This window comes from Dromaius novaehollandiae, chromosome 2 (assembly GCF_036370855.1).
Source record: "Dromaius novaehollandiae isolate bDroNov1 chromosome 2, bDroNov1.hap1, whole genome shotgun sequence".
NCBI lineage: Eukaryota > Metazoa > Chordata > Aves > Casuariiformes > Dromaiidae > Dromaius > Dromaius novaehollandiae.
In genome coordinates, this window is record NC_088099.1 from 17792895 (window position 1) to 17808487 (window position 15593).

A 15593-nucleotide genomic window follows, 5' to 3' on the forward strand; every position below is an offset into this window, starting at 1 on the left:
ATCTGCCCTTCTGTGCTGCCTGGTGGTTCCTCCGGCGGTAACCATGCTGTTTGTTTTAGCTTGTAACAAGATATTGTTTTGCAAAGTAATTCTGATTACTCTGTGAATTTAGGCTTTATTTTGTATGTGTGCTTTCCTCAGTAGTGAGAGATCTGTGGGATTTCTCCCTCAGTAACGATGATTTTTGCTGATGCACAAAGGAAAGGTGTGTGCGGAAACGGCTGAAATTTTGCCTGCCTGTCCATCCCCAGCACTTAAAAACATGGAGTATTGGTAAGAAATGTTGCTGTGTTTTAATTGTCTCTGGGCTTTTGCACCTCTCTGGAAGGCTGGGCGGTCAAATGAGGAAAGCAAGCAATTAGGAAATTGGGCTCTGTGGTTCCCAGCCCGCTGCCGAGCTAGCTCGTTGTGCAAGACCTGGTGTGGGGGGCCGAAGGCTCCAGCCTCCCTTGCGAGACGGAGGCACTGCGGTGAGTGAAGCGTCCGGAAACTCGGCTCCCGCCAGGCTGCAATGGAAAAAGCAGCTCCTTTGAAAACCAGGCCGCTTCGCGTTTGCAAGCCACGCTGCAAGGTTTAAGAAATCGTTCTTTTCATACCAACGGGTGTGACCCCGTCTGGCTCTTGGGGCTTGGCAGGGCAGGACCTGGGGTAGGACCCATGCTTGCAGCGCTCTCATCCCATCCATAGGCTCTCTGTCTAAACGGCAGGCAGGAAGAAGCATAAAGGAGCCATATATTCTACATGTCATCCCCTACCTGAATTTTTTGCTATAAGGAGCAGTAGATATTCCTCTTCTGCTCGCCTGCGAAGATCCCAGGAGGGCTGCTGGCTACAGCTACAGCACAATCTGCTCTCCAGAGAAGGGGCAGCCACCTCTCTTAAGCCGCTATGTGGGCAGCGAGGCTTCCCCATGAAACAGGGACTGCGGGAGACAGAGAAGAGACGTCCCTCCCCACAGCTATGAAGACCCCTGCTGCCACACGGAAGAGGGGCAATATCCCCATCCGTATGCACCCAAGGGCCTACCCTGTGGCAAGTTTGGCACGCTCTTTCCCTTGGTGCTGTGTTTTATCCTGTTTCGGCAGTGGCTGGGTTTTTGTCTCTCCTGCTGCTGGAACAGCTCAAGAGTGCTGGCGACAGGCCTAGGTCTACAGTAGCTCTTCCTCTCTGGAGGGAGCAAGGCAGCCTAAGAATAAGGAGCAGCTTAGAAGAGGAGAGGTTCATGTTACACCGTGTGGGTTTTTAACTGGCTTTTAGATTTTACTCACACAAGCTGCCTATCAGCTGCCCCCTCAGGTGCCCCAGGAATCTGAATCATCTGCCTCACATACAGCAACTGAAGTAATTTGCTGTGGAAACCTGGGTTCACAGCCTTGTGTTGCCACAGAACATGTAGCCTTGGGTGCATCCAGCATTGCTGCACTTCATTTCATCTCTACCAGAGATAACAAAGGGGTTGACCATAGTTAAGGTTATACTACATCTAAATTTGTTCAGATTTCTGTCTATGATTCCACAAATCACAGAATTTCTAGTATTGTAGATTTATCAGAAATGAACTCCAGTGTGTGCCAAACCCCAAGTGAGTCCAAAAAAGAACAAGCCTTTTCATTAACTACCTGAGTATATTTTCATCTAAGTCAAGTCCTCCAAGGTTTGGCTCCTATGGGGTTTTGGAGCATATTACTGGAGGATCTGTTAAAATGTAAAAGTTTGCCAAGGTTACAATTGAATTAAAACAGGTCTGAAGGTCCCAACCATGCCACTCCCATTACCTCAACACAATTTAAGTTTGTGAAAGAAACAAGGAGAAAGACAAGGCCATGTGGCATAGTAGTATGTCAGTCAGCGGTATTAAGGCACTGAATTTCATCCTGACTATTTCAGTCTGAGTCAGTATTTTACGACCAAGTTCTCAGATCTCAGTGGCTAAAAATCTTGCTTCAGGCATCCCTGTTGTGTTATTTTCCACATAATGACATCGTTGCATGTAATGAGATGTTAGCAGCTCATTGACTGCTTACATCTGTCTTGGAGGAGAAAACTGCAATTTCTTGACTTATACACCGATTAGTGTAAATGGAAGTTAGTCATGGCAAATTTTGAGAAGTCATAGAGAAGTCCAAGCTTTGGAAATTATGGCAAGAATGATGAAGACTCAAAGGTATGTTTCAAGGGAAACACCTATTTTTTGAGAACTTGGCCTCTGCATTTAATTAATTTAATGTCAGAGGCATCTCTCTCACCAACCTGTATGTGTATTTTGAAGGATGTGGCATACTGACCAATGAACTTATTAATCCATTCAGAAAGCCTGTACTTGCCATGAGTTTCAAGCCCTAACTAAAACCCTCATCTTGATAATTTGTGGGAAAAAACAGCAGAATCAAAGAGGTACTTTAGGAGACAAAAACTGAACAAAATCTATGAGCAGCTCTTCCCTTTGGGTTGCATGACAGTGTTGTTCATTCAAGTCAAACTCAAGAAGCCTCCATTTGCAAGTGTTCTTCTTACAACAGTTTGGGTTACCGACAATACATACTTTTTTTCCTGAGACAGGCTGGGGTACAGCACAAGCTTAAGCCACCTACATTTAGGTATTTAAATGTAGGTGTTCATCTGCACACTAGATATTGAAAATCCTATTGCAGTCAATGGAGGCTCAGTCAATGTGACCAAAGGGGTTTGAGTCAATCAATCACCAAATTACTAGCACTAGTGCCATATGAGATACTCTAGGATATTTAGATATCAGCACTCAGCTGGAAGATATTGTGTAGGACCTGTGAAGACCTGCATTCTCCCAGGGCTGCAGCTGGAGGACAGGTGAGAAACCTCACGGCATCTCTAATGACTCTAAGTGCCTGTGTTTAGGCACCAAATAGCAGCCAGATTCAGCTGATTGGCTGCTTAGTCAGGCAGGAGGTATCTACTTTAAGGTGAGCTGAATCCCTCCCCGAAAGCTTTGTTCTGCCTAAAAGCACACCAGAATCTACAAGAAAAAGCTGAGGCCTGACACCAACAGCCCCACTATTTATCTCCTACTTCCTGAGCTCCTTTCTCTTGAGACCCAGCCGCACCAGGCTGTCTCCCCTTATAGCACCCCAGATCCTAGAACCAAAAGGATGGTTCTGATGAGTGCTTTTCTATTGATTTGGAATGGGAAATAAAATGAACCATTTCATTTCAATCTTACTCAAAACTAGACTTTTCAGCTTGTTGAACCTGCACTGAGAACCTGTGTCTTCAGTCATCTCAACACCGATGTGTGTCTCTTGGCCCTGCCACAGGCTCTCGTGAGAATTGCCATATGCATGCCTCATCTTGCCCTGCTGCCTATGGACATTGCTGCCTTCCTGAGAGATCTCTTCCAAGGCACTCGCAATCCCTCTGAGGAGACACTGATGCTCTCTGAGAGCCAGCTGACCATAGCCCTCATGAGCAGATGTACCTGGCAAGGAGCCCAGCTCTCGGACAAGAGCTAGAGATACGAGGAACCTGGATGGCGGGTCCCACCAGCACCAGCAACAACTCCAGTGGACACAACCAAGCACACCTGTTTGGTTCAAGCATGTCAAAATAGTTTGCATTGGCAATGTCAGAGAAAAGTATCATACACAGACATTTGCCAGAACTTTGTTTTTTGAAAAACTTTGGCTACTCAGACTTCTCGCTTCTGATGAAAGTTAACATGCAATGACCAGTATTTCTCAAGGTCAGAAAGTTGGATCTCCTACTGTCTGCTAAACAGCAGGCTGAGTACTAGCTACAAGCAAGGGAACAGAGAAGTGTTTTTACTCTCATGTTTTCATCTCTCTTACGTTACGCCGCTCCTTGCAGCCCAGCATCGGTGTGTACAAAGTACTTCTGGCCATGACACCATGCCACAGAAAAGAGACTAATGAGGCAAAGGAAGCAAGGCTCCCTTCTCTGCAGGGAGGCTGGCTCCAATCACCTGGTTGTAGTTAAGACAGATCACACTGAGCTGTTCTGCTTTGTAAGAGCTGAATTTCATTCAGTGTTACTGTGTGTTTATCTGATATCTTGTAAAAACTGTTGTCCATTTCTCCTGCCTTCAGATCTTTTGCTTTTCTTAAATGCTAAATCTTCAACTGTGACCCTTCAGTAAAACCAGTTCACTTCATCAAATGAATCCTGTGACTTTGATTATGTGGAAGCTTTCATTAAAGGGGACCAAAGTAAAGCAGGCGAAGAAATGTCTTTGTGATTTGCAGTAATGCATTGAGAAACAAAAGGAAATGGATGGCAGGGATAAGAAAAATAAAATAGCCACAATTTTTTAATAAGGGGAATGGAATTTCCCCTGAGGGTGTGTGTTATAATGCTCTATGGTAAAATACAAGCAAAGCTCATAGTAGTGGAACTTCGATACAAAATATTGCCAATTTTGAGTAGTACAATGAAGTCACTAATAGTCAGAAAATGCCGTCATGAAGGCATCATCAGCACATTTTAAGCTGTAGATAATAGTGCCTACCATGAACAATTGACTATCATGGATTTAACCAATACAACTGGAACTGCCATGTGCACTGTCAGTATAACATATGCTGCAACATCATCACATTTTGCCCTTTGCTTTTTTTGTTATTTTATGGGTACAGTTCAAACATGGCATAAGCATCCTGCCTTTTTTCTAGTTTGTTTGCACTGTATTTTTGCAGTTTTTAAGAGCAAAATCAACTGTGGATGATGTGGATGGGGCTAGTTTTGTCTTCTACGGGACCACTATTTGACTAGTGCCAGTTTGTAGTGCAATGGCAGTATGTTTACTAAGGGGTCTGGCTAACATGCGATACCAGTACAGACTGCGTACACTAGTGCAGAAAATCAGCCAGACTTGCTGACAATCTCACATGTAAATTCTTCTATTTTTTTCCACAGGGATTTTCTCCTGTGCCTGACATTAAGTGACTAAGGGAAAGAGTTGAGGCTTGGGTTTCGTTGTTTTTTTGTTTGTTTGTTATTTGGCTTTTTCTGTAGAAGAAACATGTTTGATTTTTGTTCCATTTACAAAATCTTTCATGAAAATGATCCAATCAGCCATTACAGAGCTGCAGTCTTACATGAAACCTAGCAAAAGCATGCAGCAATGTCACCTATAAGTTGAGTTTCTTTGGCTTAACTAAAAGGTAGAGCAGATCCCATTTTTTAATGCCTTTAACCAAGGAAAACTCTAGCAACCAAAAAGGATTGTCTTACTGCTAACCTTTCAGCATCATCTATTTTCTTGTAATATTGCCAAAAACCTAATTATCCTTTTAACAATTACAAAAGTCTATTTTAACCACTCTCTCATGATTCAAAAGAGGCTGAAGGCATATTGTTCAAAGTTTCCATAAAGATTACTTCTCTAACTGAGACCAACATGGATGAGATCAGCCCAAAGCATTTAGAAAAAAATATCAGCATGTGGAAAGAAGGAGTTTAGGGCAGAAAGTGTTCTGTGACCTTGAGGGAGAAATGAATCTGGCATAGGTCTGAAGTATGTCGCTCAGACCATTTCCAGCAGTCCCAGTTGCACTAAACCGGGAGACTGACAGCTGGAGAGAAGTAGGACCTGGTCCAGCCAGCAGCTGGGGTGAGCGAGTGGGATGAGCTCCGGACGAACCGGGTTGGTGCCCGGCACAGGGAGACCAGCCACTGCCCTGATGGCAGCAGAAGCATCGTCAGCAAACAGACAGGGAGCCCTGTGAAACTGTTAAAGGATTCAAAGACACCAGGGCCAGAGGAGTCCATTAGATCATCTTTTCCTCACTGAGGGCCAAATGTGATTTTCAAATACCTTTTGAGAGCCACACAGTGACACACCCATTAGCATTAGTGAGTCTAATTTTTCTTCAAGGCACTAGTACTCAGGAAAAAAGGACCAGGTTCAATTTCAAGGCTTTCTTAGTAAAAACACACTCAACCCATTATCTAATAATCTTGGAAATTCAATTAAACTGTCTGAGATCTAAAGCATGAATGTTACTTCCCCCACCCTCCGAGTTAGACAAAAAAAAATGAAGCTAGGAGCACTTATGGCTTCCACTTTCCACCTGCTAGAAGTCAAGGGTGGCCTCTGCCCCTCATCTGCTCAGGAGTCCTTGGGACCCCCTAGAGCATTAGCAGGACTGGACTAGCTTTCCCTTGCCCTGCGGGCGGTGGGTAGAGGGGCCAGGGACAGCAGTCCCAGGCGGTGGGATGGGGGACCACTGCGGCGTGGCACTGGGCTCTGCGCCGTGGAGGCAGGACACTGCAGCAGGTGCTGCGGAGCGGGGAAGGCTGCGCACTGGAGCTGTGGGCAGCGAAGCTGGTCGTGGTGAGGGAGGGGTGTGACAAAGCCGATCTGGAGACAGCGGGCAGGGTCAGACCTGAGCCAGCTTCAGCCTGAAGGTTAGAGAGTTCCCGTCGCTGAAAAGCAACTGTAGGATTTCAACCCCTAGCTTCCGTGGCAAAGCCCAGGGAGCTGCGCTCCCCTATTGCATAACCAGCAAAGCATCTGGTCTCTATCAGAAGATGTCAAAGGCTGGAGAAGCCACCATTTCTCCCACTTGTTTATTCTGGTTGTTAATCTACCTTCACTGATTAAAAGTTTATAACTCATTTCTCCACTGAATCTGCCTGGAGTTCAGTTCCAGCCATCGTTTCTTGTTATGTTTTTCTCCACCAGATTAAAGAGTTCTGCTCTGCCCGTGAAGGTACTCATACTCTGCAATCACATCATTGCTTCATCTTTTTGATCAGGCCACTAGACTGAGCTCTTCAGCTCCAGAGGCAGATCTCTTGGCGATAGCAGTGATGAACACAAACACTAATCTTATACTAGACTGACTCCACGTGTAGCTGAATGCATTGGACCAGATTCTCCTGTTTAACATCACTGACACAGGAGTTCAGGCTCTGGATATGGATAAGGACTTGGGGGATTAAAGCATTAGAAAGGATTAAACAGATTCCCCAGTCTCTGTAGTAAATATATTATTTTTCAGTGAAAATGGCTGAACTATAAAACTTTCTAGTTTTTCCATGTTTGGCTACTTAGTGAATTGTACAGGTGTTTTTTTCCTCAGCAGCTGCTGCTTTACTCCCCCTACTTCTTCCTTCTGAAAACACAATATTTACTGTATTATCCTGGTTTAGATTAAATTACACCAAAGTTGCCAGCCTCTCCCTCAGGATCTATGTAAAAACAATTGTATTTCTTTATGTAAGCTCTGGGATCAGTAGCTGAAACAGCAAGACACCAGCCAAGCCGCGGGCAGCGAGTATGGCCAGGGCTCCCGGGATCCCTCCTTCATTCCCTGCACAGCCGGACTGGATGCCCTGGGCTTCACTCGTTGGAAGGGTGACAGTGGAACTGGAGAGCTTGAAGTGGGGGATCGGCTCCCTTGTCTCACCTTCTGAACCTCATACCAACATTGTTGTGTCCAGGTAGCATCTGCACACATAGCTTCTGGCCCACAAGCCGCACATTGGCCAAGTGACTGTCCCTGTTCCAGCAGCGGCTTTCTAATGGCTGGCTGATCCCTTTGTATCACTCCCCTCCATTCACGGTTGAAAATGAAAAGTGCAACAGTAATTCATTCATTTATTTTGCAATTTTCCTTTAAGAAGGAATGAAGTCATTTTTTAAGGTAATGTTGTGAAAAGATGGTAAATATCCATATATAGTAGCAACTTAAAAATATACAAGATCAACTCTCTCTCTCTCTCTCTCTTTCTCTCTTTTTTTTTTTTTTTTTTTGTGTGTGTGTGTGACTGGAAAAAATGTTAAAAACAAATCCCCTAATTTGCTTGTAGGCTGATATTTCTGCCAAGTGAATATTTATGTCCAAGTCTGAAAGATGGGGCGTAAAATGGAAGTGTTGAAATACTCTAAAGCAATCTGGAGCTATTTGATGACATACTATACAGGGTCAGTCCTGTTGCTGTTGAAATCAGTGGTAAAACTTCCTTTAAATTCATAAGCAAACAGGATCAGGCCCTTTATTTAATTTGTTTCTGTCCTGGTAGGAGGTTTCTTCTTCCTCTAAAATGTGCCTGTAGATGATCTCATGATCCCTGCTGTCCATGTGTGCTGGCAAGGTCCTCAAGTAGTCAAGGCTGCTCAGACATGAGAGCATGCCAGATTACCTGGGATATGCATGTCACCATGGCGCTTGCAGGTTGGGGCATACTAGGTTTTCAAAAGATTACCAGATTTCCCCTGTAATTGCTGCCACTAGAAGTAAGTGGAAAAGTTGCATTCACCAAGAAAATAAGGAAAACATTCTCTCCATCTTTCTTGGGATTTCAGATGGATATTGTTGCAAGTAAGTTTCTTACTCTGTTTCCAAGTAAAAGTGAACCAGACACCTAGATTTTTGCCTTAAGTGAAAGAGGAGAGACAGGCTGTCTATCACGTCTTACGCAAGACAGCTGCTCTTTGTCCTCAGCACTTTGATGGAGGCAGTGAGTCGGCCTCTTCTTCTTGTTGAAGAAGATATGCTTTTATGACAAGTGGTTTGACACAATCATAGCTGATCACACCAAGGAGTGGACATAGCTCCATTGGGTTTCTCTATCTGCTCCAGAACTACTGCACTAAATATTTGAGATATCTGGCATCTCCAGAACACGTGGTGCAACACAGTAAGTCACCAAGTAAAATTTGGATGTTAATTCATGATGCGGTATAGAAATTGCCTCAGATTTGTCCTAGAACAAAAATGATTAGGATCTCTTGAAGACTAAAGTATATTTCTGTTAGGATCTGGCATTCTGATTTGAATGAAAAAGTTTTGGCAAAGTGGTTATCATTACACATTTAAAGTGTTAGCCTTCAGCTTGAATCTCTAGATCTAAGTTTGGATTTTAAAGCTTAAGAGTATTAGAACTTATGATTTTGATTCAGATTTCACTGTATTTGCAACAGATAGGTTGCTCTGTTTTTTTCTTTTTTCTTTTTAAAAACAACAACAAAACTAATTTTAAAATAGTCTGTTGTATTTTTGTACCTTTCCAAAAGTTAAAAGAAAACAAAAACAGAGTTAACTCTCATCTGTGGTGACAACCACCATAACAGCTTCTCTTTAATACTCTCTCTCTTTCTCAAATGCTTAAAGCTCCAAATCTGGGGTATCCTGCACCAGGCATGCTCCTTCTGTTGTGCCATCTCCTTTCTCACATAGAGAAGCGTGTCCTGCACAGATAGGTAAGAATCTATGCACAGTTCAGGACTGTCATAAAAATCAACTACTGGCTTGTAAGTCTTAATAATTTATTATGTTTTCTACTTTGCGTGTGATCCCATCTGGCCCCGGGGGCTGTGGGCAGTTGCATTGCCCCGCAACCCGGGTGCCGAGGAATCTGCCCGGGAAGAACATGCCCACAGCAAGAAGAAGCGGCCACCGAGCTCTGCCTGCACAGAGTAAGATCACGCCCCTTGGTAGCACAGACAGTCTGTAGGACCAGGCAACACAGGGAAACATGGCCGGGAGGAGACGCCCTGTGTTTACATGACATCTGGCAGCTCACAATGAAGTGACCAAACAAGCTACTCTCCCCGGTGGCTGCTCACCCTCTGGGCTCCGCTGGCAGAACTGCTTGTCTGCTCGCTCCTTGGTGCACCCCAGTGAGAATGGAATGGATTCCCATAAGCAGCTTCGGTAGTGTAATTTTTACTGCCAGTTTACAGCATGAGCAGTCCTGCGGGCAGCCAGCAAGCCCCTCTACAGGGTTAGGTGTAGCAGCCGTGCTGTCGCCAGGAGAGGACACACAGCCTTGCTGGGTGGCAGCTCATGCCCTCCTTCACCTTGTCAGCGCTGAAAGGCCTGGGGTGACCATGGGCTTCACAGCACTTGGGAGGGAGAGAAAGCACTCTGTGTTCTAAATTAAACTAGACTTTCTTCTTTGTACTGGCTTGAAGATGAGTCTGATACTTTTCTCACATTCCCCTTCCCCCACTTTGCAGCAAGGATGTGCAGCACTTTGACTTTCCTCAGTGACAACTTACATCAGTGGGCAAATACCAGTTCTGCCTAGTAAGATCCTAGGCTGTGTTTTGCTGTATTTATATTCCAAATATAAATAAGAGATGTTGTCTGTTCGAAAGCTTGCAGGTTTGCATTGTTCTTTGGGGTCTTCACTTTTCTGCTTTCTTTCTAAACTTCAGAGAAGACACATGCACCCAAGGGTATTACTCTCACCCCAGCTCCTGCCCCTCACCTGCTGCCCCATTCACTTTCCAGTTGCAGTTTCACCCAAACATGCAGAAAAGAAATCTGGGGAAAATTCTAAATAGCATGTGGAAACAGAAAGATGGCTTTGTCTGGTTTTAAGAAAAAACATTATTTATTGTTAAAGTTCTCTTATACTTGGAATAGATTGAGCTTGTAAATACTAACTGACAGTAAGGGGGAAGGCCCCCCTTTGAAGAGAAAAGAGGCAGCCCTGGTAGCCACAGCAGAGTCAGACTGGAGACTTTCTCACAGATCACATCCTTCCAGCCACTCCGATAGGTCTCGTCCCTTGCAGTGCATTGCCCAGTCCTCCCTGACGAAAGACAAAGTAAAGAGAAACTATTTCAGTACATTACTAATATCATTCATATTCAATACCACAGGCTCTGTTTTTTGTAGGATCCTTCAAAACGGGCAATCTGATGAGCCCCGCAGGAGGACTTGCAGGCCCTGTAATTCTCCAGCTGAGTGTCCGACAGTGGGAAGTGCAGCCACAATGTACCCTGATGCCATCCAAGCTCTGCCTAAGCCCTGGCCAGGAACAACAAATTGTAATGCCAGGTCCTGCCAATCTGAGTGGTCCTTCTGTCCCTGAGCGGTGCCAGGGAAGAGAAGCAAAGTGGGCACTGGGGATTGCAGGTCTGCGTGGCTTGTTGTAGGGGTGGTGGACAGTGCTGCAGCAATGTGCACCACAAAAGACCCCAAGACCATTCGTGCTATATACACAGCACAAATTACTTACCTCACCTACTCTGAAATGCTGCTGCTTCTGTGGTGAGCCATGCATAGCAGCAGCCCACCACAGGAAGCAAAAGAGGCTAATGAGTCGAATTGAAATTGCAGGGGGGAAATCTGAAGGCAGAATCTTGTTCCTCAAATTGGAACATATTCAGGATTCAGTGGTTAACACCACTATTTTTGCACAAAGTGCCTTGGGACTTTAGACAACCACATATTTATATGATCATTGCAATTGTCCTCTACCCCCACTTCTGTTTTCTCAGCCTGTTCATTGCTCTGGCTTTACTGACGTCATCTGCGATGTTATAGCAGCCCAGGGTCCCATGGATGGTTCAGGGCTGCACTAAGCAAAGGACTGTTTAGATTCATAAGGGTATTTCAGTGTTTAATGCTCTCACATGCTCTAGAAAGAATTGCTTTCCTGCTAGTTGCTTCCTGCTTTAATACCTGACAATAGGAGACAGCAATAAGTGGGGGAGGGAAATCTTGCAAAGCACTTTGGAAACAGAAGCCAGAAGAAAATCTTCGAAGGTAATGTGCCAGCTGACGGGATGCTTACTGTCCATTTATTTTTCACTTGAGGTTTTTTTTTTTCCTAAATAAATTTTTCTCTGCTCCTTTCTCCTATAGAGAGGCTTTGCTGAGAATGAAGCAGTGCAAGTTGTTCTCTCCATTCCCACCCATTTGTCAAGTCTTGAAGTTGTGATTCCTCCTTTTTGGTCAGGCTGTGCTGCTTTTGGGTGTCAGTTGGGCAAATGGCAGGCATGCCCCATCAGAAAAACATGCACAAGCCTTGCCAAAGAGGCTGTCCCAGAAGCCCCCTTACCAGGCATCCATTCCTTGTGGGCGTCTCACAATTCTTTTGGCACAGATGATATCATCAGTTATGTCACTCGTTAACAGATCTGCAGGGAGAAAAGCACAGCTCAGTGAGCATTCACTCGAGTGCAGCACACCAGCAGTTTCCTGTTGTTTGCACCTCCGGTCACGTGCCTGGGGGCTCAGCGAGGGCCAAGCGCTTGCACAGCTCCCGAGCTTTGCTCAGCCTCCCCACTGCTGGGCTGGTGTCAGTCTCATGCTTTAAGGCTGACAGACAGACACCTCATCCCATCCTGTATGGCCAGCAACAGCCATGAATACATGTTTCTCCCCACAGGTGCTGGTGTGGGCACCTCCATAATCACATGTAAGGGGGAAGACGGGAGCGCAAGGCAGAGTGGAGAGGAGGGCAGCAGCCGGGAGAGGGAACAGGAGCGGAGAGCAAGGACCAGGCCAGCTGCAGTGGGGGGCTTGGGACGAGCATGGGTTCCCACAGAGAGGAGCCAGGGGACATTCCCAGGCGAGCGGGCATGGGGGACAGTCACGGCCAAGGGGGAGAAGGGCATCTGACAATTTAAATCCGTACCCACTGGCTGTTTCACCCTATCAGACATGGGGAAAAAAATTAGGGAGCATTTCTGCCTATCTGGCAGAAGAGTTCTTGGTTTGGACAGGATTGGGAGGTCCAGCCCCAGCCTCCCAGAAACAGGGGTTATCCCTGGGTATGGCTCTACAGCTGGATGTCTAATTGCTCTTGTCAGACCCATGCTTTTTTGCTGTGTCTGAACCAGTCAGCTCTGCCCCATTTCTCAGGCGAACACTTTTCCATGACTGTCTGGGAGCTCCCCATTAGTGCTAGATCCCTGGCCAAGGCCTGGATCTGCCTGGCAGTAACACAGTCTTGGGTGATTGTTTTCCCCAAATACTCTTTCCATAGCTGGGGAAAGTTGCATTTATGCCCTCCATGCCCGACATCACAACCCACTCAGGTCAGGGCTGCCTACTCTCCACCCAAGGTGAAAGCGCCCAGAGAGCCATGGGATCTTGAATATCCCGGGAAAGCCTGTAGCAGTGAGGACCAGGCTCTCCCTGTGCTGGGATGAATGAAGCTCACCAGGACGAGGCGTTGGGTCTGGGTGTTGGCATGGGGGCCGGGGAAGGGGGGATATGGGGCAAGGGACAGGAGCCAGCAGTGATACAGGGTGAGAACCCTGGGGGTCCCTTGGGGGCAGCACTGCTGTGGTGTCCAGGGCAGATGTCTCCTGGCTGTGGCCATTGCCTCCTGCTCAGCAGGAATTAGCAGGGTCCACCCTTTTGCTGGCACAGACTGAAAGGGGAGCTGGACCTGGCCTTTTCGGCGACCTCAGCCACCAGCTTGCCCTGCATGTGCCCACCAGTGCTGCAGTGAGGTGGTACCCGCGCAAGCCACTCTGCAGAGGTTCTCTGATGGGCTGCGCTCATCCGTGCACCACAGCCGGTTGTTGATCTGGAAGATGCCGAAGTTGGTACTGCTGTCCGCATTGATGCTCTTGGTTGCTGTGTCAAAATTGCTCTCGTAAAAGGCCATGCAGAGCCCTAGGGCAGGGGGAGAAGGTGCTCAGGCTGCGCCACGGCTGCTGGCCGCAGAGACAGAGACAGCCAGGGAGGAGAGCCGGGGACAGGCTCTGTGCAGCCGAGGAACCACAACTCACAGTCGGCAAGGCTGTAGCCTCTGTAGCCATCCAGTCCCTCTCGCTGGAGCAGGTGGGCCAGCTGGCAGCGGCCGAATGCCTTGGCTCTGCTCGTGGCAGCCAGCGAGGCCAGCAGCAGCCAGCAGCCAGCCCCCATGCCTGCGGGGCTGTGGACGCACGGTGCTGGGCTCCCTGGGGAGGCAAGAGCAAAAGCAAGGCATCAGCGGGGAAGAAAGCTGGGGAAGATACTTGCAGCTCATTCTCAGAGAGGGCAGCAGCAGGGCTGCCTCTGTGTGACCCTGCACAGCCGGCCAGGCGCTGCCGTGCCTCCCCGGCTGCCTCGGAGGTGGGTGCCCCACGTGAAGTGCGTGCCTGTGTGCACGTACGCACCGGCTGTGCTGGACAGCCCAGGCGGCAAACAGGTTTTGTTGGTGCAGAAGGGGAAAACACAGAGGCTTTAGGCACTGTCACGTTGCAATTTTCTTACAATTATGCCAGTGGTGAAGGGTCAGGTGCCTCATGGGAACGGGAAAGCTGACGACCGGGACCTGCTGAGGGCAGTGGTACGTGCTGCAGCTGCTCAGGCATCCTGGCCCTTGCCCCGGCATGGGTCAGCCTCTGAACACGAGCCGTGGTGTGAAGGGACTTGATTCTTGTGCTGAAGCAATGTCCAGACTCGCCGACCCACAGCCCCAGTCTGCACATCAGCCTTTTGCACCATTCATAGAGCTCACAGTGAGGCACATCCTGCAGGTCCAGGGAGTTTGCCCAAGGAAAGACCTCAAATCTGGGCTTTAACAAACAGAATTAAAACCATTCCCTTGCAATTATTTCTCTCATCCCTCCTTTCTCATCCCTCCTTTCTTCCTTTTTTCTTCCCTGTGCACCCTCCTTCACCCCTGATTTGTGGGTTTGAAGACAGTCCTCCCAAAATACTAGTTTGCTCTGCACAATGAAGATTTGGGCCTTTCCTGCAGGTCTGCAGGAAAACTTGAGCAATCTGATGATATTTCTAATGCTTGGCTTAGAGAATATTTTTAAACGAAGAGAGCATTTTGTGAAACTGGAATTACTTGTATGTGTTAGGAACACTCTTGACATTAAGGGGTTTCCGAGGTATCTATTTTTCTGGTCCCTTGACTAGCTTCTCTAAACTGGAGCTCTCACATTATCATTAGACAATCTCTGCTTTTCTATTTTTTTTCCACATTTCTCATATTTCTCATTTCATTTTATTCTAGTCTGAAATCTGCTATGGGAACATCTTAAGGGCTACTGCACTTTGCCATGAAAATGTCACAGGCATTCCCAAGTTTTCCTGTGGTCAAAGAGCAAAGCCAGTACGCCAAACCAAAAAAAAATCAGGCATGTTTTTTTCCAAACATACATTTTTTTTCCAGTCTGGGTACATAGACTCTGACTTTTATACAGGATCTTTAAGGTGGAGAGTTGTTGAAGGTACCTCTTATTTCCTTGTGCCAGTTAGGAGGCCAGTTGAGCAGTACTTTTTGCACCCCATAATGCCACAGGGCACTCTCCTTGCCTTAGGATTTATCTTCCTGAGGATAAGAACAGGAACAGTGCTAGGAAGGCTGCTTTAACTTTGGCATCTCCTGGGCATCTCTTATGGCACATAATCTAGGCTTGATGTTGACCTGCTCCATGTGACCGCAGAAGCAGGAAACAAAGAAAAAGCCCGTTTCACTGGCCAGGTGATTTTGTTTTTCGGGCTAGCTGGCACTGCCCCAACAGGCAGGTTGCAGCTAAGGACCGGGGCTGTTGCCTAGCTAGTGTTACTTAACCTGCGATCTGCAGCCGTGCAAAGAGGTTTGCAGCAAGGAGCAGAGATGGTATCTCCTTCGCTGTCCTGGTAATCATCGACCAACAAGCCTCTTTGGGAAGGAACAGCAGGGGCACTTAATAAAAAACCTACTCATACCAAAGGAAATCATTACCTTGGCAGCAGGGCTCAGCACCAGGCCTGGGGCAGGCGTCCCTGGCAGTCGCGGGGTCTCCCTGGGTGACTAATGGCCCTTCCAGAACCGTTGCTGGTCGGATCCCTGGCGTGCCGTTGGCCAGGACGTGACACCCCATGCCCCACATGTCCTGCCTGTACCACGGAAGCCGGGCTGGCGGC

General features: G+C 47.1%; 1 protein-coding gene across 1 annotated transcript; it reads right to left on the reverse strand.

Moving 5' to 3' along the window:
* Positions 1-10360: 10360 nt before the first annotated feature.
* LOC112984019 (lysozyme C, milk isozyme-like) lies at positions 10361-13633 on the reverse strand. The gene is made up of 4 exons (XM_064508065.1): positions 13478-13633; positions 13166-13361; positions 11794-11892; positions 10361-10539 (listed from the first exon to the last, which is right to left on the reverse strand). The coding sequence occupies exons 1-4, from the start codon at positions 13611-13613 to the stop codon at positions 10473-10475; spliced, it is 498 nt and encodes a 165-aa protein (XP_064364135.1). The 5' UTR covers positions 13614-13633; the 3' UTR covers positions 10361-10472.
* Positions 13634-15593: the final 1960 nt, after the last annotated feature.

Coding starts and splice junctions, on each gene's coding strand:
- LOC112984019 (XM_064508065.1), bottom strand. CDS start 13,613: ATGGGGGCTGGCTGCTGGCTGCTGCTGGCCTCGCTGGCTGCCACGAGC. Junction 13,362..13,477: donor AGGCTACAGCCTTGCCGACT/GTGAGTTGTGGT, acceptor CCCCTGCCCTAG/GGCTCTGCATGGCCTTTTAC. Junction 11,893..13,165: donor CACTGGTGGGCACATGCAGG/GCAAGCTGGTGG, acceptor ATGCTCACTGAG/CTGTGCTTTTCTCCCTGCAG.